The sequence below is a fragment of the Manis pentadactyla genome, chromosome 1, assembly GCF_030020395.1.
Source record: "Manis pentadactyla isolate mManPen7 chromosome 1, mManPen7.hap1, whole genome shotgun sequence".
Classification (NCBI taxonomy): Eukaryota; Metazoa; Chordata; class Mammalia; order Pholidota; family Manidae; genus Manis; species Manis pentadactyla.
The window spans coordinates 195937347-195963240 of NC_080019.1; the positions used below are offsets into that span (position 1 = coordinate 195937347).

A 25894-nucleotide genomic window follows, 5' to 3' on the forward strand; every position below is an offset into this window, starting at 1 on the left:
AACCTACCCTGACTTGGCATTTACTTCTCGGGGGATCCAGTCTGACAAATGCACCATTACTTTTGTATAGAAAGAAAGAAAGGGAGAGGATTAAAGATGGCAGCATGAGAGGTGAGACAGAGGCTTCCTCCTAAAACCACATATAATACAAAAATATAATTAATACAACTAATCCTGAGAGAGCAACAGGAAAGAAGATGGCATCGGACTGCACACACCTGGAGAAAAGAGCAGACCTCACAGAACAGGGTAACTACCAGAGCTGTGGCTCCGCAGGACTGAAGCCCTTCCCCCACCCCAGCTCACAGGCGGGAGGAAGAGAAACAGAGCAGGGAGGGAGTGGAGGCCTGGGACTGATGAATACCTAGCTCCGGAGATCTGCTCTGGGAGCACAAACCTACATTTCATGGTACTCTGGTGATTAGGGGGGTGGGAAAGCAAAGACAGGCAGAATTCCTGGAGAGACTGAGATTCCAGGCACTTCTGGAAAGCAGGGATCCATATCCAGCTGCTCTGGGACAAAAGAAAGGAGGGCAGTCCAAGAGACTTCCTAACAAGGAAGCCCTTAGCAAAAGGGCTGCCAAAGGGGCAAGGATTGCACAGAGCTTACTGCTCAGGAGAAAGAACAGGTAGACAAAATTGTCCGGGTGCACTCTGCCCAGCAGGTTGGGAGCTTTCGCGATCTACAGGTGCTCCATCCCCCTGGCTGGCTACACAGCTCCAAGGACCCCCCTCCATGATACACAGCCTACTGCACCTTTCTCCCGGCCAGCCCACACCTGGCTCACAAACCAGCAAACCCTACCCTGGCGTTAGGCCAGCCAGAGGGGAGATCTGTCTACAGCAACTACAAATGCAAAGCATAGAGGCTTATACCTCTGTGCCCGGCCCACTACTTCAGGCAGTGGAGACAGGCACAGCAGCCAGGAAGCAGGAAACAGCTCTTTCCTCCCCAGGCACCAATACCACTCCCCTGCAACCCCCAATATTGCTTCAGGGACTGAGCAGCTCCAGAGAGTAGAGATTATGGACACTAGAGGGCGCCATATACAAATATGAAAAGCCAAAGGAACCTGGTTCACAGTAAAATTAATACAACTCCTGAGAAACATGACATTGACCTTATGAATCTTCCTGAAAGGGAGTTCAAAATAAAAACTGTTAACATGCTCATGGAGGTACAGAAAGATATTCAAGAATTCAGGAATGAATTCTGGTCAGAGATCCAATCATTAAAGAGCTCAATGGAGGGTATTAAAAGCAGATTAGATACGGTGGAGGAGACAATAAATGAAATAGAAACTAGAGAGGAGAAATACAAAGAAACTGAGGCACAGAGAGGAAAAAAGGATCTCTAAGAATTAAAGAATATTGAGAGAACTGTGTGACCAATCCAAACGGAACAATATTCACATTATAGGAGTACCAGAAGAAGAAGAGAGAGAAAGGGATAGAAAGTGTCTTTGAGGAGGTAGTTGCTGAAAACTTCCCCAAACTGGGTAAGGAGATAGTCTCTCAGGCCATGGAGATCCACAGATCTCCCAACACAAGGGACCCAAGGAAGACAACACCAAGACATATGGTAATTAAAATGGCAAAGATTAAGGATAAAGACAGACTACTAAAAGCAGCCAGACAGAGAAATAAGATCACATACAAAGGAAAGCCCATCAGGCTAACATCAGACTTCTCAGCAGAAACCTTACAGGCCAGAAGGGAGTGGCATGATGTATTTAATGCAATGAAGCAGAAGGGTCTCAAACCAAGATTACATTATCTGGCAAGATTATCATTTAACTTTGAGGAGGGATTAAACAATTTCCAGATAAGCAAAAGCTGAGAGAATTTACTTCCCACAAACCATCTCTACAGTGTATTTTGGAGGGATTGCTATAGATGGAAGTGTTCCTAAGGTTTAATAGCTGTCACCAGAGGTAATAAAACCACAGTAAAGAAAGTAGAACAGCTAAATACCAAGCAAATGCAAAATTAAATTAACTATCCCCTAAGTCCATCAAGGGATAGACAAAAAGTACAGAATATGATACCTAATATATAAACAATGGAGAAGGAAGAAAAAGGAGGAGAAAAAGAAAAGAACCTTTAGATTGTGTTTGTAATAGCATATTAAGTGAGTTAAGTTAGACTCATAGATAGTAAGGAAGTTAACCTTGAATCTTTGGTAACCACGAATCTAAAGCCTGCAATGGCAATAAGTACATACCTATCTATAATCACCCTAAATGTAAATGGACTGAATGCACCAATCAAAAGACATAGAGTCACTGAATGGATAAAAAAAAACAAGACCCAGATATATAATGCCTACAAGAGACTCACTTTAAACCCAAAGACATACACAGACTAAAAGTGAATGGATAGAAAAAGATATTTCATCCAACTAACAGGGAGAAAGAAGCAGGAGTTGCAGTACTTGTATCAGGCAAAATAGACTTCAAAACAAAGAATGTCACAAAAGACAAAGAAGGACATTACATAATGATAAAGGGGTCAATCCAACAAGAAGATATAACCATTATAAATATCTATATACCCAACACAGGAGCATCAACATATGTGAAACAAATACTAACAGAATTAAAGGAGGAAATAGAATGTAATGCATTCATTTTAGGAGACTTCAACACACCACTCACTCCAAAGGACAGATCAACCAGACAAAAAATAAGTAAGGACACAGACGCACTGAACAGATGGACCTAATGGACATCTATAGAATGCTACACCCAAAAGCAGCAGGATATACATTCTTCTCAAGTGCACATGGAACATTCTCCAGAATAGACCACATACTAGGCCACAAAAAGAGCCTCAGTAAATTCAAGAAAATTGAAATTCTACCAACCAACTTTTCAGACCACAAAGATATAAAACTAGAAATAAACTGTACAAAGAAAGCAAAAAGGCTCACAAACACATGGAGGCTTAACAACATGTTCCTAAATAATCAATGGATCAATGACCAAATTAAAATAGAGATCAAGCAATATATGGAAACAAATGACAACAAAAACACAAGACCCCAACTTCTGTAGGACGCAGCGAAAGCAGTCTCAAGAGGGAAGTATACAGCAATCCAGGTATATTTAAAGGAAGAACAATCCCAAATGAATACTCTAAAGTCACAATTATCGAAATTGGAAAAAGAAGAACAAATGAGGCCTAAAGTCAGCAGAAGGAGGGACATAATACAGATCAGAGAAGAAATAAATAAAACTGAGAAGAATAAAACAATAGAAAAAAAATCAATGAAACCAAGAGCTGGTTCTTTGAGAAAATAAACAAAATAGATAAGCCTCTAGCCATACTTATTAAGAGATAAAGAGAATCAAAACACATCAACACAATCAGAAAAGAGAAAGGAAAAATCAAGACAGACCCCACAGAAATACAAAAAAATTATTAGAGAATACTATGAAAACCTATATGCTAACAAGCTGGATAACCTAGAAGAAATGGACAACTTCCTAGAAAAATACAACCTTCCAAGACTGACCCAGGAAGAAACAGAAAATCTAAACAGACCAATTACCAGCAATGAAATTGAAGTGGTAATTAAAAAACTACCCAAGAGCAAAACCCCCAGGCCAGATGGATTTACCATGGAATTTTATCAGACATCCAGAGAAGACATAATACCCATTCTCCTTAAAGTTTTCCAACAAGTAGAAGAGGAGGGAATACTCCCAAACTCATTCTATGAAGCTAGCATCACCCTAATACCAAAACCAGGCAAAGACCCCACCAAAAAGAAAATTACAGACCGATATCCCAGATGAATGTAGATGCAAAAATACTCAACAAAATATTAGCAAACCAAATTCAAAAATACATCAAGAGGATCATACACCATGACAAAGTGGGATTCATCTCAGGGATTCAAGGATGGTACAACATTCAAAAATCCATCAACATCATCTACCACATAAACAAAAAGAAGGACAAAAATCAGATGATTATCTCCATAGATGCTGAAAAAGCATTCGACAAAATTCAACATCCATTCATGATAGAAACTCTCAACGAAATGGGTATAGAGGGCAAGTACCTCAACATAATAAAGGCCATATATGATAAACCCACAGCCAACATCATACTGAACAACAAGAAGCTGAAAGCTTTTCCTCTAAGATTGGGAACAAGACAGGGATGCCCACTCTCCCCACTGTTATTCAACATAGTACTGGAGGTCCTAGCCATGGCAATTAGACAAAACAAAGAAACACAAGAAATTCAGATTGGTAAAGAAGAAGTCAAACTGTCACTATTTGCAGATGACATGATATTGTACATAAAAAACCCTAAAGAATCCACTCCAAAACTACTACAACTAATATCAGAATTCAGCAAAGTTGCAGGATACAAAATTAATACACAGAAATCGGTGGCTTTCTTATACACTGATAACCTAGCAGAAAGAGAAATCAGGAAAACAATTCCATTCACAATTGCATCAAAAAAATAAAATACCTAGGAATAAACCTAACCAAGGAAGTGAAAAACCTATACCCTGAAAACTACAAGACACTCTTAAGAGAAATTAAAGAGGACACTAACAAATGGAAACTCATCCCATGCTCTTGGCTAGGAAGAATTAATATCATCAAAATGGCCATCCTGCCCAAAGCAATATACAGATTTGATGCAATCCCTATCAAATTATCAACAGCATTCTTCAACAAACTGAAACAAATAGTTCAAAAATTCATATGGACCCACCTAAGACCCCAAAGAGCCAAAGCAATCCTGAGAAGGAAGAATAAAGTGGGGGGGATCTCGTTCCCCAACTTCAAGCTCTACTACAAAGCCACAGAAATCCAGAAAATTTGGTACTGGCACAAGAACAGAGCCACAGACCAGTGGAACAGAATAGAGGCTCCAAACATTAACCCAAACGCATACAGTCATTTAATATATGATAAAGGAGCCATGGACATACAATGGGGAAATGACAGCCTCTTCAACAATTGGTATTGGCAAAACTGGACAGCTACATGCAAGAGAATGAAACTGGATCACTGTCTAACCCCATACACAAGAGAAAATTAGAAATGGATCAAAGACCTGAATTTAAGTTAAGAAACCATAAAACTCAGAAAAAAACACATGCAAAAATCTCTTGGACATAAACATGAGTGACTTCTTCATGAACATATCTCCCCGGGCAAGGAAACAAAAGCAAAAATGAACAAATGGGACTATATCAAGCTGAAAAGCTTCTGTACAACAAAGGACACCATCAACAGAACAAAAAGGTACCCTACAGTATGGGAGAATATATTCATAAATGACAGATCCGATAAAGGGTTGACATCCAAAATATATAAAGAGCTCATGCACCCCAACAAACAAAAAGCAAATAATCCAATTAAAAAATGGGCAGAGGAGGTGAATAGACAGTTCTCCAAAGAAGAAATTCAGATGGCCAACAGACACATGAAAAGATGCTCCACATCACTAGTCATCAGAGAAATGCAAATTAAAACCACAATGAGATATCACCTCACACCAATAAGGATCACCACCATCCAAAAGACAAACAACAACAAATGTTGGGGAGGCTGTGGAGAAAGGGGAACCCTCCTACACTGCTGGTGGGAATGTAAATTAGTTCAACCATTGTGGAAAGCAGTATGGAGGTTCCTCAAAAAGCTCGAAATAGAAATACCATTTGACCCAGGAATTCCACTTCTAGGAATTCATCCTAAGAATGCAGTAGCCCAGTTTGAAAAAGGCAGATGCACCCCTATGTTTATCACAGCACTATTTACAATAGCCAAGAAATGGAAGCAAGGTAAGTGTCCATCAGTAGATGAATGGATAAAGAAGATGTGGTACATATACACAATGGAATACTACTCAGCCATAAGAAGAAAACAAATCCTACCATTTGCAACAACATGGATGGAGCTAGAGGGTATTATGCTCAGCGAAATAAGCCAGGCAGAGAAACACAAGTACCAAACGATTTCACTTGTATGTGGATATAAGAACAAAGAAAAAACTGAAGGAAAACAGAACAGCAGCAGAATCACAGAACCCAAGAATGGATTAACAGTTACCAAAGGGAAAGGGACTGGGGAGGATGGGAGGGAAGGGAGGGATAAGACATGGGGGAAGAAAGGGGGCATTATGATTAGCATGTATAATGTGTGGGGTGGGGGCAATGGGGAGGGCTGTGCAACACAGAGAAGACAAGTAGTGATTCTACAGCATGTTACTACGCTGATGGACAGTGACCGTAATAGGGTTTATGGGGGGGACTTTGTGAAGGCGGGAGTCTAGTAACCATAATGTTCCTCATGTAATTGTAGATTAATGATACCAAAAAAAAAAAAAAGGCACCTGTGAGCCTCCCTTCAGGCCAGGGGGGTGCGGGGAGGGGATGAGCCTGCAGTCTCAGTGGGCCACTAGCACTAGAAAGTCAAGTGGGCACCAGTCAGACCGACCAGGTCAGCATCAGGAGCCCTACTGATCCCTTGGGCCAGGAACAGACTGAGGAGACCCATGGAAGCAGACGGGCCTAGGAACAGGAGGCCCCTCCCCAGAGGGACCTGTTGGGGAGCCTATAGGCACCCCCCTACCCCAACTTGGCTCTACCCTGGGGAAGAGGGGACAGAAAAAAACTCTAAGAGGGCCTTTAAAGATAAACCTTCCTTGACTCTTAAATCTTTCAGTTTGCCCTGATTTATTCAAAGCCATACTCATTACTTGTCCATTCAAATGTTAAGAAAGGTATGACCATAAACGGACAAGGTGTTGATGGACTCTTCAGAGAACACAGAGTTAAAGGTGCTGGGGAAGGCTTCACCTCACCCCAGGCCAAAGGAAAGTGAGGTGCAGGGGTGCGGACACACGTGGGGACAGCGCCCCCACCGAGTCCTCCGCGGCCAAGAGCCCTGGGACCCCCGACAGCTCCTCACCCAGAGCCAGCTGCAGCCACAGACAGCGCCAGGTGGCTGAGCTGCTCACTGCGGGTCACCCCCCGGGGTCAGCCGGCCACACCGACCCGGAGGGAGAGTTGGTCAGAGGCCACGGGTGCTCTTCGCCTTTGGAAGTTTATGGGACACATGTTCACTGCACAAAGACAATGCCAAACGCCCTGCGATCCCCTGGGCTGCAGGTGAGCCCCCCGTTTGCAGTGAGCAAGACGGGTGCTCCCAGACGCGGGGCCCCATCATCCGCCCTGCCTGAGGCCGGGACAGGTGCCGCCCCAGAGACATCACAGAGGAGACCGTCAAGTCCCCCTCCACTGCCCGGTGGGCGGCACTGGTGGCCACCAGGGTGTTTGGGAGGCTGTCTGTAGGGCAAGGACGTGACACAAAGGGGCCCGGCTTGGATTCGGGTGACAGTAACGCAGGCCTGGCCAGGCAGACCGGCTTGGAGGGGATGATGGTGAGAAAGGGCTGCGTGGCCGGTGCGCAGGGTTCCTCCGGCCCCATGGCCTCGTCAGCCCGCGATGTCGGCAGTAAAGTGTGAGGGTTCCTAGATACGGGCCTCCCCGCAGGAAGGACCCCCTTCCTGATGCTCCTCTTACACTATTTCTTGGTCCCAGAAGCTGCCCCCTGGCACCCCGGTGTGCCTGCAGCCTCCTCCAGCCTCTGGGCCTCTCCTGTCTGTCCCTGGGGCAGCCGTGTGGTTTCTGGACTGGGTCTCCCTCCCGGAGTAACACCAGCATCCCCCACGCAGCCTCCGCCTTCCTGCAGCCACAAGCGGGGAGCAGGGCCCCCCCACGCAGGCTTCCACCCCCAGGCAGTGAGACTAACGGGCCCTGGGACACCACTCCATCCCCTGCCCAGCTCCAGCCCCTGGATGGGTGGACAGGCCAGGAGGAGGGCGCCGCAGGCCTGAGGGCAGGAGGGCATTTCCTGGGGAGAATGGGACCACCCCCCGCCGTCGGGGGTGGGAGGTCTGGGGCTGTCACGCCCTCAGCAGGTGAGGATCTGTGGGGGACCTCCGGGAGGGAGCCCTGTCCCCGCAGGGAGGCCACCAGCCAGAATCTCTGCTGGAAGTTCCGGTGGGGGAGCCCCAAGGCGATGCTGCCCGAGGGCCCCCACGGTCCAGGGGGACACCCAGGAAGAGCCCTGGGTGGGACAGACCCAGAGAGGGGGAAGGGCAGGCTGGGGCCCGCAGAGCAAGCAGGGCCGAGGCCCGCGTGAGAGGTGAAGCCCGGCTCCCCTCCTCCCCCACCTGCTCTGCCCCCACCACCCCCCATCCACAGCCGGGGCACAGCTGGCAGGGCCGCGGAGGAAAGGCGGGCATCCGAGCTGTGCGACAGGGACGACGGCTCCGTCCCACGTCCACCGGGACGAAGGACCACGGACATGGCAGCTGAAACCACATGAATTCCTTCTTTCACTGCTGCAGGGCCCAGACCCTGAAACGGGTCTTGCTGGGCTGAACCAGTGTGGCCCGGCCGGACCCTCCCAGAGGCCCCAGCAGAAGCACCCTGGTCCCTCTCGGTGTCTGCGCACCCCGGGCCTCCTTCTGCAGCCATGTCCCGTCCCCCTCTGCCTCCCTCCAAGGCCCTGCAGGGACCCCGGGCCGGCACCCCACAGCCCGCAGGGACGTCCCAAAGGTCCAGGTGTAACCCAGGACCGTTTCCCGGCGCAAGACCCTGAATTTATTCCCGAGCACAAGATCACTTTGCCTGCCAGGGACCATGCCCACAGGTGGGGATCAGGGCGTGGGCATCTCTGGGGGGCCACGGATTTCACCCACAAGCCCTTTCCCACTGACGGGAGGAGGAGGAGCTATGCTCTCCAACAGGGTGCACAGCCGTCAGCTCGCAGAGAGGAGCGGACTCTGCGTATTCACTGCCGAGCAGAGCACCTTTTCACCTAAGAGGGGTCAGCTCAGAAAGTGATTTGTCCTCAGCCCCACCCAGGGCAGGGTAAGAAATGACCTCCTGAGTTCAAGGAGCCAAGCGGGTCAGAAGGAAACCCAGGGTGCCATCAGGCTGAGTGCTAGGAGCATGCCCACATGCCCGAGGGGCCACCTTTGAGCGCTTGTCACCAGGCACGGCCTTCTGGGACCCTGCTCCTCCTCTGCAGGAGGAGTTTTCTGGAATCTCTGTGGAAACACCCGCCCGAGGAAGCCGTTTGGGGAAAAGCACTAAAGGAGAGTCGTCACACGCTCAGCTGGGCCTCACACTCTGGCGTTTATTAGGCCTTCAATGCTGGAAGCTGCAGAGCCTGGACGCTCCACACCAGGCAGGGTGGGTGCCGTGTGCATGACCAGGGCTGGGGCCAGGGGACACTGGGGGCTGGGCGCCTCAGGCTGGACCGCTGGGATGGAGCAGCCTTGCTGCAAGGTGGTCTAGTCGGGTCCAGAAGGCCTGAAGTGGAAGATGTCTGGGCTGCCTTGTAGGAGTTCAGAGAGCCAGCTACTTCTGACCCCACAGAGGAGGGGTTCTGGGGGGCCATGGGCTCAGCAGCAGGAAGCTCAGCAGCAAGAAGCTCAGCAGCAGGAAGAGGTGCCACAGGGGGCAGGTCTGCAGACCAGGGTGGGGCAGGAAGGCTGGCAGCACCCGGAGGACTGGCAGCAGGGGGCCATGCACACAACGGGCCTGGAGCTCACAGGCGTGCATATGGCTGGCTTGCAGCTCACGGGTGTGCATAGACCCGGCTTGCAGCTCACAGGCATGCAGTAAACAGGCTTGCAGTTCACAGGCATACAGCAAGCTGTCTGGCAGGGTCTGAGCACAAAGCAGGATGCCTGGCAGGGGCTGGGCACACAGCAGGACGCCTGGCAGGAACTGGGAACATAGCAGGGCGCCTGGCAGCCGGAGGAGCAGCTGGTGCGGCACATGGTGGTGTGCGGCTGGGGTGGGATCAGGGTGGAGGACAGGACTGGTCTGGAGGCTCCTTCCCCAGTGTGGCCTTTATATACGGGCCACGGCGCCATAGCAACAAGCCACACGGTGCCTCCCCCTGGCTGCCTGGTTGTTTCTCCTCCTTGGCCCTCCCCATGGTCTCTTCCTGGAGTCTCTGGGTGAAGTGACTCAGTTGGGGAAGTTCCTCCTCTGCTGAGGCTCACTATGACTCAGAGGCCCTGTGACTCCTGGAAGCAAGGTCCAGGCTGAATGGGGAAGCTTCCATCAGTTGGGGACAGAAGACCCCACATCATGATGTTCAAGGTCCTTCCCACCAGCACCCCTCATTACTCTATCTGCTGAAACTTTTTCCTTTCTGGGATTCAGCACCCCCCTGGAATTATTTCGTGCATTAATATTGTCATTTGCTCATTTATTCATTGCCCTAGAAGATTCATAAGGCTAGGTCATCTCTTTTGCCTTATAGCAATCTATCTGTTGCATCAACACATCGGTTCTTGTATAGATTTCTATTCTATAAGGCAGAAGTTGGCAAACTTTCTGTAAAGGGCAGATGGTATTTCGGGCTTTGCAGTCACACAGTCTCATGCAAATGCAGCCCCAGACAATACACAGGTGAATGGGTATGGCCGTTTCCAATAAAATTTTATTTACAAGACAGGCAGCAGGACAGATTTGTCCCATAGACTTCAGCTTGCAGACTCCTGCTTAATGTTTTCCTTTATAAATAAAAGCTCAAAATACATTATTGCCCCAAAGTCTTCATTGATGGCATGACACAAAAAGAAATAAGAAGATACAGTACTCTGAGTTGAGCCAGTCGTGCTATGTGCACAATAATGGTCTGGAGAAACAACAACACAAACCCCATATAAAGTCAAACCAGAACATTCTGTTCACAGAAGGAGAAATCGACCTCAAAGTCAAACATATTTATGCTGGAGCATATCACAGGAAGGTGCGTCCCAGGATGAGAAGGTATTGGGGAAACGTGGTGGAAAGGGCCAGGAGGAAGTCAACAGCTGTGCTTCTGTGTTGCTGGGATGCCCACAACCCAGATAAAAAGGCCACCCAGAGAAGGAGCCTGCAGACATCACTACCCTCCACACAACACCAGCCTAGTGCCACACCGACATGTGCCACACCAGCTGCTCCACAGGCTGCCAGGCTGCCTGCTGCATGCCCAGCCCCTGCCAGGCATCCTGCTGTGTGCCTGTGAGCTGCCAGCCCACTGTGTGCATGCCCATGAGCTGCAGACCCACTGTGTGTGTGCCCGTGAGCTACAAGCCTGCCGTGTGCATGGCCCCCTCCTGCCAGTCCTCCGGGTGCTGCCAGCACTCCTGCCCCACCCTGCTCTTCAGACCCGTCTCCTGTAGCACCCCTTTCTGCTGCTGACCACGCATCTCCTACCCAGCTGCTCCCAGTGCACAAGGGCCACACTTGCTCCCCTCTAAAATGAATCCTTGGTGGCCCTCCAGGTTCTGCACGTGGCCAATGAAAACATGCTCAACAAACCCTCTGAGCTTTTTGTGGAGAACATGGCAGGATGATCTGGATCCCTCCGTGACCTGCACATCCCCTCAGCGAAGCCCTGGTCCTGAGGGTCCTGCTCTGTCCCCATGGAAACCATACCCCATGGGAGCCAAATAAATCATGCTTTCCCCATGCAGCTTGTGCCTCTGTTTTACCTTCACATATGGTTGAAGCCCTTCCTTGAAGGCACATGCCAGTCATAAACACAGCAGCCCCTCCTCCACAGTGTTCTTCCCAAAGGCTCAGCTGAAGCACAGAGTCCTTGGTGGGTGGAGGGGCAAGGGAAGGTGCTGTCCCCGCCTCTGCCAGTTGAGACCCACACTGTGGGTGGGGAAGGACAGGGAAAACTTCCTCTCCCCAAGCGAAGGATGGGAATCAGGCCTGGGCCCTGAGGCCCACATGGTACCTGCAAGGATCGCTGCAACAGGGAGGGCAGGAAACTCGCACACAGACCCAGGGCATGTACAAAGTGGGATCCGGCCCTCCAGGGAGGAGCAGCAGGACACCTGAGCCCAGGTCCCAGGCCCAAGGGGCCTGCTCAGACTGACCCTGGGCCAGGGCGACAGAGAGCCCTCCTGCCTCCCAACGCAGCCTGGCCGGCGGCTGCACAAGCAGCATCAGTCATCTGGGGGAAGGCAAACGTGTGTAGAGGCCCCCTCTGTGTGCCAGGCATGAGGGGCAGCTGAAAACTTAGGGTGGAGCAACAACACTGCCCCCCAGCCCCCACCCTAAGTGCGAGGCACTTGCAGCCTGCCACAGAGAGGTCTTAGGTGCCCTGAAGGGCCTCATGGTCGCCAGACCCAGACCAAGGTCACCATCTCAGCAGGTTGCTTCAAACCTCCCCCAGCACCCTGATGACATGACAGCAGAAGAGACCCACCCACTGCCAGGGGGAAGCACTGTTCATGTCCACTCTGATTAATACATGATATCCGATATTCAATAAAAAATGATTAAACATACAAAAAAGCAAGGAAAATTCAATCCGTTGTCAAGACACAAAGCAACCAACAAAACTGGACTCAAAAATGACCCAGATGTTGGAGCTATCAGACAGAAACTTTAGAACTATGACAAGTGAAATAGGGCAGACACAGAAAGATAAATACTGTATGATCTCACTTATATTTGGAATCCAAAAACAAACAAAAAACAAAAAAGCCAATTCAAAGATAGAACAGATTGGTGGTTTCCAGAAGTCTGGGGTGGGGGTTGGGGTGAAACAGGTGAAGGTGGTCAAAGGTACAGACTTCTAGTAATAAAATAAATAAGTCCTGGGGAATATGATGTATAGCATGGTGACTATAAAAGAGAACAAGTTAATATATTTAAAGAAATACAAAAAAGTACTGTAAATATGAGAACAGAGTGAGAGTTTATTAAAATAGAAGAAAGAAACAGACCTAAAGAAACAAACAGAACTCCTGGAAACAAAAAATCAAGTAACGGAAATTTAATACCCAGGGAACAACATAAACAGAATATTAGACACAGCTAAAGAGAGAATTAGAAAAATCAGAAGGCAGATCTAGAGAAAGTGTCCAGAATGCAGCAAAAAAGAGTCAAAGAAGTGGCAAATATGTAAGAAGTTTTAAGAGATGCAGTAGAATGATGAGGGGTAAATGTGTGGTAAATCTATAAAAAAAAAAGCATGGGTATAATAAATATTAAATGTAGGATAATAGTTTCCTGTGGGATGGAGTGAAACATTGAGTTGTATAGGGCATATAGAGCTTAAATAAATAACTATGGTTAATATGTATATTGCACTTCTGGACCCAATTTGCACATGTGTGAGTCAGGGAGTCTTCCCCACACCCCCAATAAGCAATACTTAGGGACATCATCTGGGTATCCTGGCAACAGCATCAGAGCCCACAAGTTAAGGGCTCAGTCAGTCAGCTGTAAGACTTCCCCCAGCCCCCACCTGAGACACCAGTCACAAACAGGCTGTCACCTGTGTTTCTAAACAACAAGCTATAGACCGGAGGTTCCCCAAACACTCTCCTTGGGTTTGATTAATTTGCTAGAGCAGCCCACAGAACTCAGAGACACATTTTATTTACTAGACCACTGATTTATTATAAAACAATGTAACTCAGGAACAGTCAGATGGAAGAGATGCACAGAGTAAGGCATGAGGAAAGGGCATGGAACTTCCATGCCCCTCCTGCTGTGCTAGTCTCTCTGCACCTTCACATGTACAACAATGCAGAAGCTCTCCCAGCCCAGTCCTTCTGAGTTTTTATGGGTGTGTGAAGCTTCATTACAGAGATATGATTCATTACATCACTAGCCACTGGCAATTGGTTCAACCTCAAGCCCGTCTCCCCCTGAGAGGTCACGGGATGGTAATGGAAGTTCCAAGCCTCTAATCACAGAGTTGGGTCTTTTGGCAACCAGCCCTATCCTTAGGTACTTTCCAAAACCCACCTCATTAACATAACAAAAGGCACCGCGGTTACTTTCAGCACTTAGGAAATTCCAAGAGTTTTGGGACCTGCAAGTCAGGAACCATGTACAAAGACCAAATATATATGAGAAATATATAAATCACAATGCTCCAGTATGTAAAAGGATCAAGTGTAAAACATGGACATATATAAGCAGGTGAGGGATTTCAATGAGCAATGGGAACTGTAACCCAGAATTAAACAGACAGCACGTAAGTCAAACTACAATATCAAAGATGAATTCCTTCCGTCAGCTCATCAGTAAACTTGACACAGCCAGGTGTGGAGTTGTTGAATTTGGAGATAGGTAAATAGAAATTGCCCATATGAAAACACAAAGAGAAAGATGGTGGGAAAAAAAACAACAAAACATCAAAGAGCTTTAGGACATATCAAATAATCATTATTGCATGTAATTAGAAAGAGAGGAGAGAGAAAATAAAGCAGAGGAAATATTTGACAAGGTAACAGCTGAGAAGCTTTCTAAAAATAATGAAAGTCATAAAATAATAGATTCAAAAAGCTCAGAGCACCTCAAGAGGATACATTTCTCCCCTCTACAAGTGAAAAATGACCTGGACACATCTTATTAAAAATTGTGACTACCAAAACCCAGAAGTAGAGAGGAAATCTTGAAAATCCATATGTAAAAGACATGCTACATACTACAAAGAGAAAAATTCCACCAGAGTTCTAGTTAGAAATATACAGTCCAAAGACAATAGAATGACATTTTAAAAATATTAAAAGAAACCTTGTCAAAACTATGAACTGAAAGTATCTTCTAAAAATGAAAGTAAACAGATAAACAAAAACTGAGAGAGATTAACAGCAGACATACACTGCAAGAAATATTTAGAAAATTTCTTCAAACCAAGGATTATGAGTGTAGAGAAACCTGGATCTACACAAGGAAAAGAATAGCTCTAGAAATTATTTCAAAGCAAAGATGAATATAAAAGTCAGTAAGAGATAGTTCACTGTTTAGAGCAAACATAGTAGCCATGTACTCTGGGATTTTTAACATGTGTAAGAGTAAAACAGGACAACAATAACATGAAGTGTGTGCTTGGGTGGGGGAGGGAAGTCCACTGCTATTAAGTCCTGATATTATAGATAGAGGGGCATAATATTATCTAGAGGTAGATTGTGTTAGAGTAAAGGTGCATACAGAACAATCAACTTCAAAAATATGAGCCAAAAGTAGAGATGAAATGCAAAAATTAAAAATACTAAACTTACTGTACAGCAAAGGACACCATTAGCAGAACAAAAAGGCATTGTACAGTATGGGAGAATATGTTTATAAATGACACACCCAACAAGGGGTTAACATCCAAAATAGATAAAGAACTCACATGTCTCACACCCAAAAAGCAAATAACCCTATTTAAAAATGGGTGGAGGATCTGAACAGACACTTCTCCAAAGAAGAAATTCAGATGGCCAACAGGCACATGAAAAGATGCTCCACATCGCTAATTATCAGAGAAATGCAAATTAAAACCACAATGAGATATCACCTCACACCACTTAGGATGGCCACCATCGAGAAGACTAAGAACAACAAATGCTGGTGAGGATGCATAGAAAGGGGAACCCTCCTACACTGCTAGTGGGAATGTAAACTAGTTCATCCATTGTGGAAAGTAGTATGGAGGTTCCTCAAAAAGCTCAAAATAGAAATACCATTTGACCCAGGAATTCCACTCCTAGGAATCTACCCTAAGAATGCAGGAGCCCAGTTTGAAAAAGACAGATACACCCCTATGTTTATCACAGCACTATTTACAATAGCCAAGAAATGGAAGTAAGGTAAGTGTCCATCAGTAGATGAATGGATAAAGAAGAGGTGGTACATATACACAATGGAATATTATTCAGCCATAAGAAGAAAACAAATCCTACCATTTCATCAACATGGATGGAGTTAGAGGGTATTATGCTCAGTGAAATAAGCCAGGTGGAGAAAGACAAGTACCAAATGATTTCACTCATATGTGGAGTACAAGAACAAAGAAAAACTGAAGGAACAAAACAGCAGCAGAATCACAGAACCCAAGAATGGACTAACAGTTACCTTTGGTAACTGGGGAGGGTGGGTGGGAAAGGAGGGAGAGGGGGAATAAGGGGCATTACGATTAGCACACATAACATTGGGGGGGGCACGGGGAAGGCAGTATAGCACAGAAAAGACAAGTAGTGATTCTATAGCATCTTACTACGCTGATGGACAGTGACTGTAATGGGGTGTGTGGGGGGACTTGCTTAATGGGGGGAATGTAGTAACCACAATGTTGCTCATGGGATTGTATATTGATACCAAAATAAAAATAAATAAAAAACAGTAAACCTAAAAGGAAGAAAGACAATAAAGAGAAGAGATGGGACAAATAGAACACAACTAGCAAGATGGTATTTTACACTTAAATATATCCAAAATTACATTCCATGCAAAATGTCTAAACAACAAAATTAAAAGACAGAGATTTTCTAATTAGATTAAAAAAGCAAGACCAACTATAAGCTATCTACCAGAAATCCTTGTTATGGGATTAGTATAAAATATATCCCTATTTATATTATAAAATATAAAAACATAGGTTAAAAGTAAACAGATAGGAAAATATAGCATACAAACACTAATCAAATAAAGTTGAAATGACTGTATTATTATAAAAAAATGTACATTTCAGAGAAAGACATAACACCAGAGATAAAGATGGATATTACATAATGATAAACTGGTTGGTTCTCCAAGAAAACTTAACAATCCTAAATGTGTAAGCACCTAACAACAAAGTGTCAAAACACATAAAACAAAAAACAGACAGAACTGAAGGAAGACACAGACAAATTCACATTTGTCATTCAACTTTAGCTTCTCAGTAATCAATCAAACGAGAAGATAGATCAGGAAGGACAATACTATCAATCAACTTGACCTAGTTGATAGAGAACACTCCACCCAACAATAACAAAATACACGTTCTTTTCAAAGTGCACACAGAGTATACTGAAAATACTATTCCACTTTATAAAATAAACCTCAACAAATTTAAAGGAATTGAAATTAGACAATATATTCTCTGACCCCTATGAAATTAAATTAGACATTTCTAAGAAGAGAATAACTGCAAACTCCCCACATGTTAGAAAATTAACCAATTACTTCTAAATAATCTATGGTTCAAAGAAGAAGGCAAAGAGAAATTAGAAAATGTTTTGAATTGAATACAAATGAGAAGACAGTAGTATGTCAATAGGTGGGGCACAGCTAAAGCAGTGTCAAGAGAGACAGTTATATTTCAAAATGCATATATTCAAAAAGAAGAAAATTTGGGGTTCAGTTATCTGTTTTCACCTTAGACTAGAAAAGAAGAGCAAAATAAACTCAAAATAAGCAAAAGCAATAAAGTAATTTAAAATACCAGCAAAAATCAAGAAATAGAAATAGGAAAACAATAGAGAAAACACAATGAAACCAAAAGCAGCTTCTTTGAGAGCAATAAAATTGATAAATCTCTAGCCCAATCAGGAATATTAAAAACAAAGATACAAAATACCAATATTAGGAATGAAAGAATTATTATAGCTCTTACAGTCATGAGAAAGATCACAAGGGAATGATATCAACTTTAAACCAACAAACTTGGTAACTTAGATGAAATAGTCAACATCATTCAAGAAAGAATATACAACCTAAATAGCCCGTATCTATCAAAGAAATTGAATGTGCAGTTAAAAACCTCACAATAAAGAAAACTCCAAGACCAAATAGCTTCACTGGCAAATTCTATTAAACATTTAAGGAAAGAATACTGTCAATTCTACCTGAACTCTTCCAAAAGATAAAAGGAGTACCCTTCCCAATTAATTTTATCAGGATCAGCTTCCTGTGCTCACACCCCGAGCCTCCGACATCGAGCACAGAGCCCACCGGCCTTGAGGCAGGAATCCGCAGCCAAGAGGAAGCAGAGCAGCCTTGAAAGGGGGCAGGTCGCTGCCTGTGGCCAGGGGCACCCGGGCAGGGAGTCGGGAGGGTGAGGAGACCAGCCACTCCCTGCCCCCAGGACCTCCCACCTTCCAGTGAGCCGCTGTGAGGAGGGATCGCTGGGGAGAGCATCAGCCCTATAGCCTCGGTGACACAGACCAGATGGCCAGAAAACATACAAATAGAAAGACAGGCAGAGGGTGCTGCGTGGGGAAAGCATGATTTATTTGGCTCCCATGGGGTACAGTTTCCATGGGGACAGAGTGGGACCCTCAGGACCAGGGCTTCGCTGAGGGGATGTGCAGGTCACGGAGGAATCCAGATCATCCTGCCATGTTCTCCACAAAAAGCTCAGAGGGTTTGTTGAGCATGTTTCCATTGGCCACGTGCAGAACCGGCCCACCAAAGATTCTAGAGGGCAACAGGTGTGGCCCTTGTGCACCGGGAGCAGCTGGGTAGGAGATGCGTGGTCAGCAGCAGGAAGGGGTGCTACAGGAGACAGGTCTGAAGAGCAGGGTGGGGCAGGAGTGCTGGCAGCACCCGGAGGACTGGCAGGAGGGGGCCATGCACACGTCAGGCTTACAGTTTACAGGCACACACACAGTGGGCCTGCAGCTCATGGGCACACACACAGTGGGCCTGCAGCACACGGGCATGCACACAGTGTGCCAGCAGCTCACAGGCACACAGCAAGATGCCTGGCAGGGCCTAGGCACGCAGCAGGCAGCTTGGCAGCCTGTGGAGCAGCTGGTGTTGCACATGCTGGAGGGAGGCTGGGCTGGCGTCAGGGTAGAGGACAGTGACACCTGCAGGCTCCTCCCCTGGGCAGCCTTTATATCCGGGCACAGCTGCTCTCTTCCTCATTTTTGTGTCTTGCAGCTGTCTCCCAGAACTTAATTTTCTGTTGTAGATATTGTGTTTGTTTGTTTGGCCTGTGCCTTCACAACGCACTGCCCTTTCTTCAAGCTCGTTACACTTGAAAACTTGCCCACGTGCCCTACTGACTCCACCTGGATTTTGCCTCGTTCCTTAAAATTTCACTCAAGTTACTTTTGTGTGAATCCAAACACTTGATCCCCAGATTCCCCTCTGTGTGTGGTGATGGTCCTTGAGCAGCCACGAACAGGCGCCCTCCTCCCCAATATCAGGCAGGCTGCATGGCAGATGTGAGGAGAGGGAGCAGCCTGGCCCACCCCCAGGCATCCTGGGAGCTGGGAGCTGGTGCTGATCAGTAGCAGATACCCAGGAAGGGCACCAAGATGGCTCACCCACAGGGTGTGTGCAGACCGGGGGGCGCGAGTCCCTCAGCACTGCTGGCGGGTGCTGACCTTGGATTCTTGTCCAGAGAACACCTCACAGTTAGAGAATCAAGAGGCCTTCAGCCTCTTACCTGGAAGGGCATCTCTACCATAAACAGGGCAGGACCAGAGCTGACCCCAGGGCAGTGTGTGGGCCCTGTGGGAGCCAGGCACGCCAGACCCGTCCAGCAGAGCACTGCATGCACCTGCGGGTGTGGCACAGGGTCAGCTGGGACCTGGACAAGGGGCTGCCCACAGCAGCGGGTCTCCTCTCCGCCCTGGGGCTCTCGCCTGACTTCTACAGCACCCCCTAAATACCGACATGCTGCAATGCCTGCTGTGCCCTCTGCCCTCCCTTGGCTCTTGGCTGTAAAATCTGCATTGTACATCTAGATAACCTCTGTGCCATTTTATAAAATTCAAGGTCTCTTTCATTCCGTGTCCACCTCTACCCTCGACAGAGAGAAAGCTCTGAGAATTTAATGTAGAAGATACTGTTTCTGAGAAAATGCCTGCACTGGAGGCTGCCGAGGTGAAAGGCACAGGCGTGAATTTATAAGAGTTTTGTAAAGCAGGGTCCCTAAGGACTAACACACAGCTCAGTGTGGCCTAGGTGCCTGAACAGGTGTGCCTACCTCAGAGCCAAACACTCGTGTGCAGGACCTGCTTCTTAGGGAGACACTCCGCATCCTGACCTCCCTCCATGAGGAGAGACACTCACTGGCCCCACCTGCCGGAGAGCTGCCTGTCCACTGTCTCCACACTGAGGCGAAGGGGAGCGGAACTCGCACACCTCCTCAAACCAGAGCCTCAGCTGCATGGGCCAGGAATCTTTCAGAACAGACAACAGGCAAGCATGGAGAACATAATCATGCTGGGAAAACTTCATGGAGTGGCCGGTACCGCACAAGCCCTCCCATCAACTGTGCAACCAAAAGAACTCGATGGCACTCCCGCGCGGGGCAAGGCCTATGAGCAGCACAGCCCCGCTGCTGGGAGGAAGGAAGCACGCACGACGCGCTCCACCTCTGCCCGGCTCCCCACCCGGGTCGGCTTCCCAAGCGCAGCACCGTGAGCTGGTTTGGGCGGACACCACAGCCCCGCTCCACCAGAGGTGGGGCGGGGGAAGCACTGGGAATCTGCGGACTGGGGTGTTGGGAAGGAGGGACCCACTCTTGAGTCCACGTGGGCACCCAGTAAATCCGCAGAGAAGGGCGGGCTGCACGTGTTCAGGGTGAGACCTCAGAGGCCTTGGCCTGAGCAGCTGCCTTAGGATTGAGAGCGGAAACCCCCAACACCCCGCTGACACCCCACACAGTCACACCTAGAATGGAGATTATGCCCCAGAGTAAGACCTACTGCAGATCGCTAACGAGGCCTGGCCAACCCACGACAAGATTTCAAGGGAAGACAGTTTGGACGTTGGGTCCCCCCAAAATATAGAGCTTAGGAAGCACTTTGGACTTTCCACAGACCCACCTTAACAAAGTGTGAAACCAAGCTTGCACAAGTTCAGCGTAATCAGTTAGTGACTCCCTAGCAGAACAAAAATCAATAGTCAGTGAAAGATAATGGAATGTAGGCTCCCTACAGGTATTATCATAATTTCTAACATACAATTAAAAAAATCACTAGACATAAAAGATATTGAAAATGTAAATTCACAGTTAAAGAAAAAAAATCAATCAATAATAAAATCTGAGATGGCCCATATGTTGTTTTGGCAACCAATGCCTTTAGAGCAGCTGTTTAAATATGTTTAAAGGATCAAAAGAAGGTATGTTCTGGTAGTTAAAGGAAAATATTATTTTCATGAATGAATAGATAGGGAATCTTAGCAGAGAAATGGAAACTATTAAAAAATGGGAATTCTGGAACTGAAATGCACAATAAATGTGCATTTAAATGTCCACTGGGTGGGCCTCACAATGGACTGAAGGGAAAAGAAGAGACTGAGCAAAGGTGAATCAAGCAGGCAGAGAAATTATCCAGTCTGAAGAAGGAAAAAGAATTTTAAAAAATGAAATGAGTCTTTGAGACAATATCAAATAATCCAACATATATATTAGTTCAACCTCAGAAGGAGAAGAGAATTATATTAAAGCATAAAAATGTTTTGAAGAAATAATGGACAATTTTCCCAAACCTGATTTAAAAAACAAAAAAATCACCAACTTACAGATCAAAGATTCTTAGAAAAATCCAAGTAAGATAAATACAAAGAAAACCATATCTGGATGCATAATAGTTGAAGTGATAGAAACCAAAGAGAAAAATCTTCAAAGCAATGAGAGAAGGAAACCCTTCACATACAAGAAAAATAAATAGTAACAGCTGAGTTCTCATCAGGTTCAGTGGGGACCAGAAATCAGGGCGGTCTGACTCCCTGCAGAGCATCAGGTCAGTCCCTCTGCCCACATCAGCACTCACAGGGGACCGACACAGGCACAGAGGGCCTCATGGCCCCGAAAGAGGGCCACCCTTGCGAAGTGGCACCCACCACAGAATAACGTGCTGTGCTGATGTGTGAAGAGAACAGAGCGCAGGGGGTGTCGGAAGGAACACCGAAGCCACACTCCTGACCATGGCTTCCCACCCTGTCGACAGGCACCATGGACTCTCAGGCAGCTCTGCAGGGCCACACTGCCTGGACCCCTGGGCTGGGAGAGGAGCCTGGAACGGGCAGCTCGCCCCTGTCCGTGCGTGGTCCTCCTGGGCTCCACGTGGCTGCCTAGTGCTGCTTGATCCAGGAGAGGGATTCCGGGCTGCAAGGGTGCAGCCCGCAGGGGTCACACACCTAAGCCATGTTCTCCAGGGCCCAACATGACAGATATTTTCATCTATCTGCTCCTCTCTGGTCTGTTCCAACTGATCTGGGACTTCAGGATATGCCAGCATTGAACTAAATACTATCAAACTGGATTCAGCAGCATATTAAAAGGATTATATACCATGACCAAGTGTATGGCTCAACCTTTTTTTTATCAACTAATGTGACATAACACATTAACGGAATCAAGGGACGGAAAGAACACATGATCTTGATGCGAAGAAAAAGCTTTTGGCAAAATCCAACACCATTTCATCATTTTAAAAAAACACTCAAAAAAAAACTAGGAATGTAAGGGAAATACCTCAGTCTGATAAGAAGGCATTTAGGAAAAACCCATGCTAACATCACACTCAATGATGAGAGACTGACAGCTTTCTTTCCTCCAAAGATCAAGAATGAAACAGGATAACTGGTTCACCACTGCTTTTCAACTTTGTACTAGAAGTTCTAGCCAGAGCTATTAGACAAGAGAAATATAAGGCATCAAAATTGGAAAGAAGAATGTAAAATTATCTCTATTCACAGATGATATGATCTACATATAGGTAGTAAAAAAAACATATCCACAAGAAGGTACTAGAGAATTCAGCAGAGTGTACACGATCACACAAAGGTCAGATGTGTTCCTCTACACCAGCAAAGAACAATTCAAAAAGGAAATTGGGAAAACAATTCCACTTACAATCACATTCAAAAGAATAAAATGCCTAGCAATAAATTTAACCAATGGGGTGAAAGACATGTATACTGATAACTGTAGAACATTGCTGAAAGAATTAAAACGACCAAAATAAATGGGAAGACATCCTATGCTCACAGGTAGGAAAACTTAATACTGTTAATATAACAACACTACCCAAAGCAATCTACAAATTCAATGTAATCTTTATCAAATCTTTATCAAAAAAAACAAAGCCTTTTTTCCAGAAATGAGAAACTGGACTTCAAATTCATATGGAATTGACAGAGCCTAGAATAGCTAAAATAATCTTGAAAACAAAACAAAACAAAACTGGAGGATTCTCACTTCCTGATTTCAAAAAATACTATAAAACTACAGTAATTGAAACAGTGTGGTACTGGCAGAAGGACAGACTTACAGCCTAATGGAATAGAATTGAGGCTTATTCCAGAAATAAACTCAAATATTGATGGTCAATTGATTTTTGACTAGGGTTTCAAGATCACTCAAGAGGGTGGGGGGAATTATGTTTTCAACAAATAGTACTGGGAAAACTTGGTTTCCATGTGCTGTAAAAGAATTAATGGGACCCCCTCCTTACCTCACCCCCAATACAAAAATTAACTCAAAATGGATCAATAGCCTAAACGTAAGAGCTAAAACAAAAAAGGTATTAGAAGAAAACATAAACAGACCACTTCATGACCATGGATATGACAATGGACTCTTAAATATGACACCACAAGCAACAAAAGAAAAAAAGATAAACTGGACCTCCTCAAAAAACTTTAGGGAATCAAGGGGCATTATCAAGAAAGTGAAAAGACAATCTGCAAAATGGGCAAAAATATTTCTGAATCATGTATCTACTAGGAGTTTTATATCGAGAATATATAAAGAATCCCCACAACTCAACAACAAAAAGACAAACAACCCAATTAAAAAATGGGAAAATAACTTGAATAGACATTTCTCCAGCAAAGCCATACAAATGGCCAATAAGCACATGAAACGGTGCTCAACATTACGAATCCTTAGGGAAATGAGCACCACTTCACACCTACTAGGATGGATAGGTCTTTTAAAAATAAAGAAAATAAGTGTCAGCAAGGATGTGGAGAAACTGGAACCCTCAAACATCACCAGCAGAAACAAACAGAAAGCAGAGCGACCCTGGAAACATCTCGGCAGTTCCTCAAAGGTCAGACCTTGAGTTACCACAAGACCCAGAAATTTCACTCCTAAGAATATACCCAAAAGAACTAAAAAGAAAGACCCCCGCTGCTCTTTACACAACTATTCACAATAGCCAGAAGGGAGAAACAGCCCAGTGTCCATCAGCAGATGACAGAGCAACAAAATGTGGTCTATGCCCACAGTGGGACCCTACTCAGTCATGGGACGCAGGACACTGTGTCACCTGCTTCAGCGTGGACAAGCCGCAGGACTGGTGCTGAGTGAGATAAGCCTGTCGCAAAAGGACGGGCACTGCGCGAGGCCACTTACATGGGGCGCTGGAGTGGCTGCATCCGTACAGACAGGAAGTGGGACAGGGGGCGCCCAGGGCTCGGGAGGGGAGGGGAGCTGGTGCTTATGGCGCAGAGTTTCCATTTGGGAAGATGGACAGCTCCGGAGCTAGGAGGTGGCGATGGCTGCCCATACTGTGAACGCACCCAATGCCCCTCAGCTGTGAACTTCAAGATGTATTAAAACGGCAAATTTTATGTTTCACATATTTTATCACAAAAAGACATTTTTTAAAGAAAGTCGAAGGTAAGAACATATTATTTAGGCACACATATAATGATAAACAGTAACAACATAACATGGAAATGTGCACAAGGCGGCAGGAAGGTGGCAGGTTCAAGCTGGGGGCTGGGCGCTACCTCCAGGGCTTCCTGGTCCTGCAGGCCAGCTCCGCCCCAGGTGAGCCCCGGCTGTGAGGGCCCCTGGCATCCCAGGGGCGGGGGACCCGGACAGACACGCTGACAGAGCTGCGGTCCCTGGGCCACACCCAGAGCCCAGCAGACGCCCTCCCACCACCGCTCAGGGCCGCTGGGCGACCCCAGGGTGCCTGCACCTGACGCCAGGCTGAGCCCCTCCTCCCACCTGCGTTAGAAAGCCTGCCGGTACAGAGCCTCTCTCAGTCTCCTGGAGATGGACCTTCTATGACCCCAGGATCCTTCTCAAGGACCTGGGAGTCACCAGTTCAAAATGTCCCCAAGAAAGACAGGCCCACCTCCCTGCCACCTGGGCATGACTCCCTCCCCAGTGCTGGCAGCCTGGCCCTCCTCCCTGTGGAAGGCCAGTCGCCCCCAGGGTCCAGGCTGAAGTCAGCCCATCACGTTATGCTGAATACTATCTGTCCTCAGCCTGCGGTTCTCCTCCGACTGCAGCCAGTGTACTGCATCCCACCCAGGAAGGCCCTGCTCCTCATCCTCCGCAGGGGCCTGGACTGCACCCTCAGTCCCCAGGGATGCCCTTGCCACACCCCAGAGGGACCCCCAAACTCCAGGGCCCCACCAGGCTGCCCCTGGACCTGGGCGGCTCCCAGGCACCGCTGCTCCCTCTGGGCCCCAAGAATGGCCACAGGCTTCCTGCCTGCACAGACACAGCATGTGTAGCCTCCCACCACAGGCGGGGTGACGGGCACAAGGCCACAGGCCGCCGGGCCGCACTCCAGAAGCTCAGACTCCCTGTCCCGAGACCCCTCCCTCTCTTGTCCAAGCCCCTGCCCCTTTGGGTACCAGCTCCTGCAGCTCGACAGAGCCAGCTCTCCAGCACCCAGGACTGCCAGGCACCCCTGGCCGAAGGGCCGCTCTTCAGACAGTCACCCACAGGCCCCTTGAGCTCCAGGCCAGTGCCCAGTTCCCCTCCAGAGCTCTTGGGGTCCAGGCAGGACCTCTCCACAGGGCTGGACCAGTGCAGGGCTCTGCACGGAGGCTGCAGGCCTCTTGCCCTTCAGCACACCTGCCTCCAGGAAAGAGCCTCCCACCTCTAAGCAGTCCACCCTCTGCTCCCTCCCCAGGTCCCTTCCATAGAGCCTCCGCTGGGCCTCACTTACATCAACCCCGCTCCACCCCGCTAAGGTCAGGCTCCTCTGCCCACCTGCCAGGGGCTTCGGGGGCAAGTCCCCAGCTGTGCCTGTTTCCCTTTGTGTAGGGCAGGAGTAACAGCAGCATTGGTTCACAAGGCAGCTGTCAGGGCTCATGAGCGAACCCTTACAAAGCTGTGGGCATAGAAGG

The 25894-nt window shown here is 47.1% G+C and overlaps 4 protein-coding genes across 4 annotated transcripts in view; 1 reads left to right on the forward strand and 3 right to left on the reverse strand.

Annotated features, from left to right (window-relative positions):
• The window catches only part of TSPEAR (thrombospondin type laminin G domain and EAR repeats), a 158629-nt gene that overhangs the window by 122744 nt on the left and 9991 nt on the right, over window positions 1-25894 (reverse strand). The gene's annotated exons all lie outside the window — the stretch shown is intronic.
• Window positions 9169-10224, reverse strand: LOC118925817 (keratin-associated protein 12-1-like). Its single transcript, XM_057505329.1, has one exon. The coding sequence runs from the start codon at window positions 9925-9927 to the stop codon at window positions 9481-9483; it is 447 nt and encodes a 148-aa protein (XP_057361312.1). The 5' UTR covers window positions 9928-10224; the 3' UTR covers window positions 9169-9480.
• LOC118925820 (keratin-associated protein 12-1-like) lies at window positions 10952-11517 on the forward strand. The gene has a single exon (XM_036912065.2). The coding sequence runs from the start codon at window positions 10991-10993 to the stop codon at window positions 11249-11251; it is 261 nt and encodes an 86-aa protein (XP_036767960.2). The 5' UTR covers window positions 10952-10990; the 3' UTR covers window positions 11252-11517.
• On the reverse strand, window positions 18307-18618 carry LOC118925819 (keratin-associated protein 12-1-like). The gene has a single exon (XM_036912063.2). The coding sequence runs from the start codon at window positions 18595-18597 to the stop codon at window positions 18307-18309; it is 291 nt and encodes a 96-aa protein (XP_036767958.1). The 5' UTR covers window positions 18598-18618.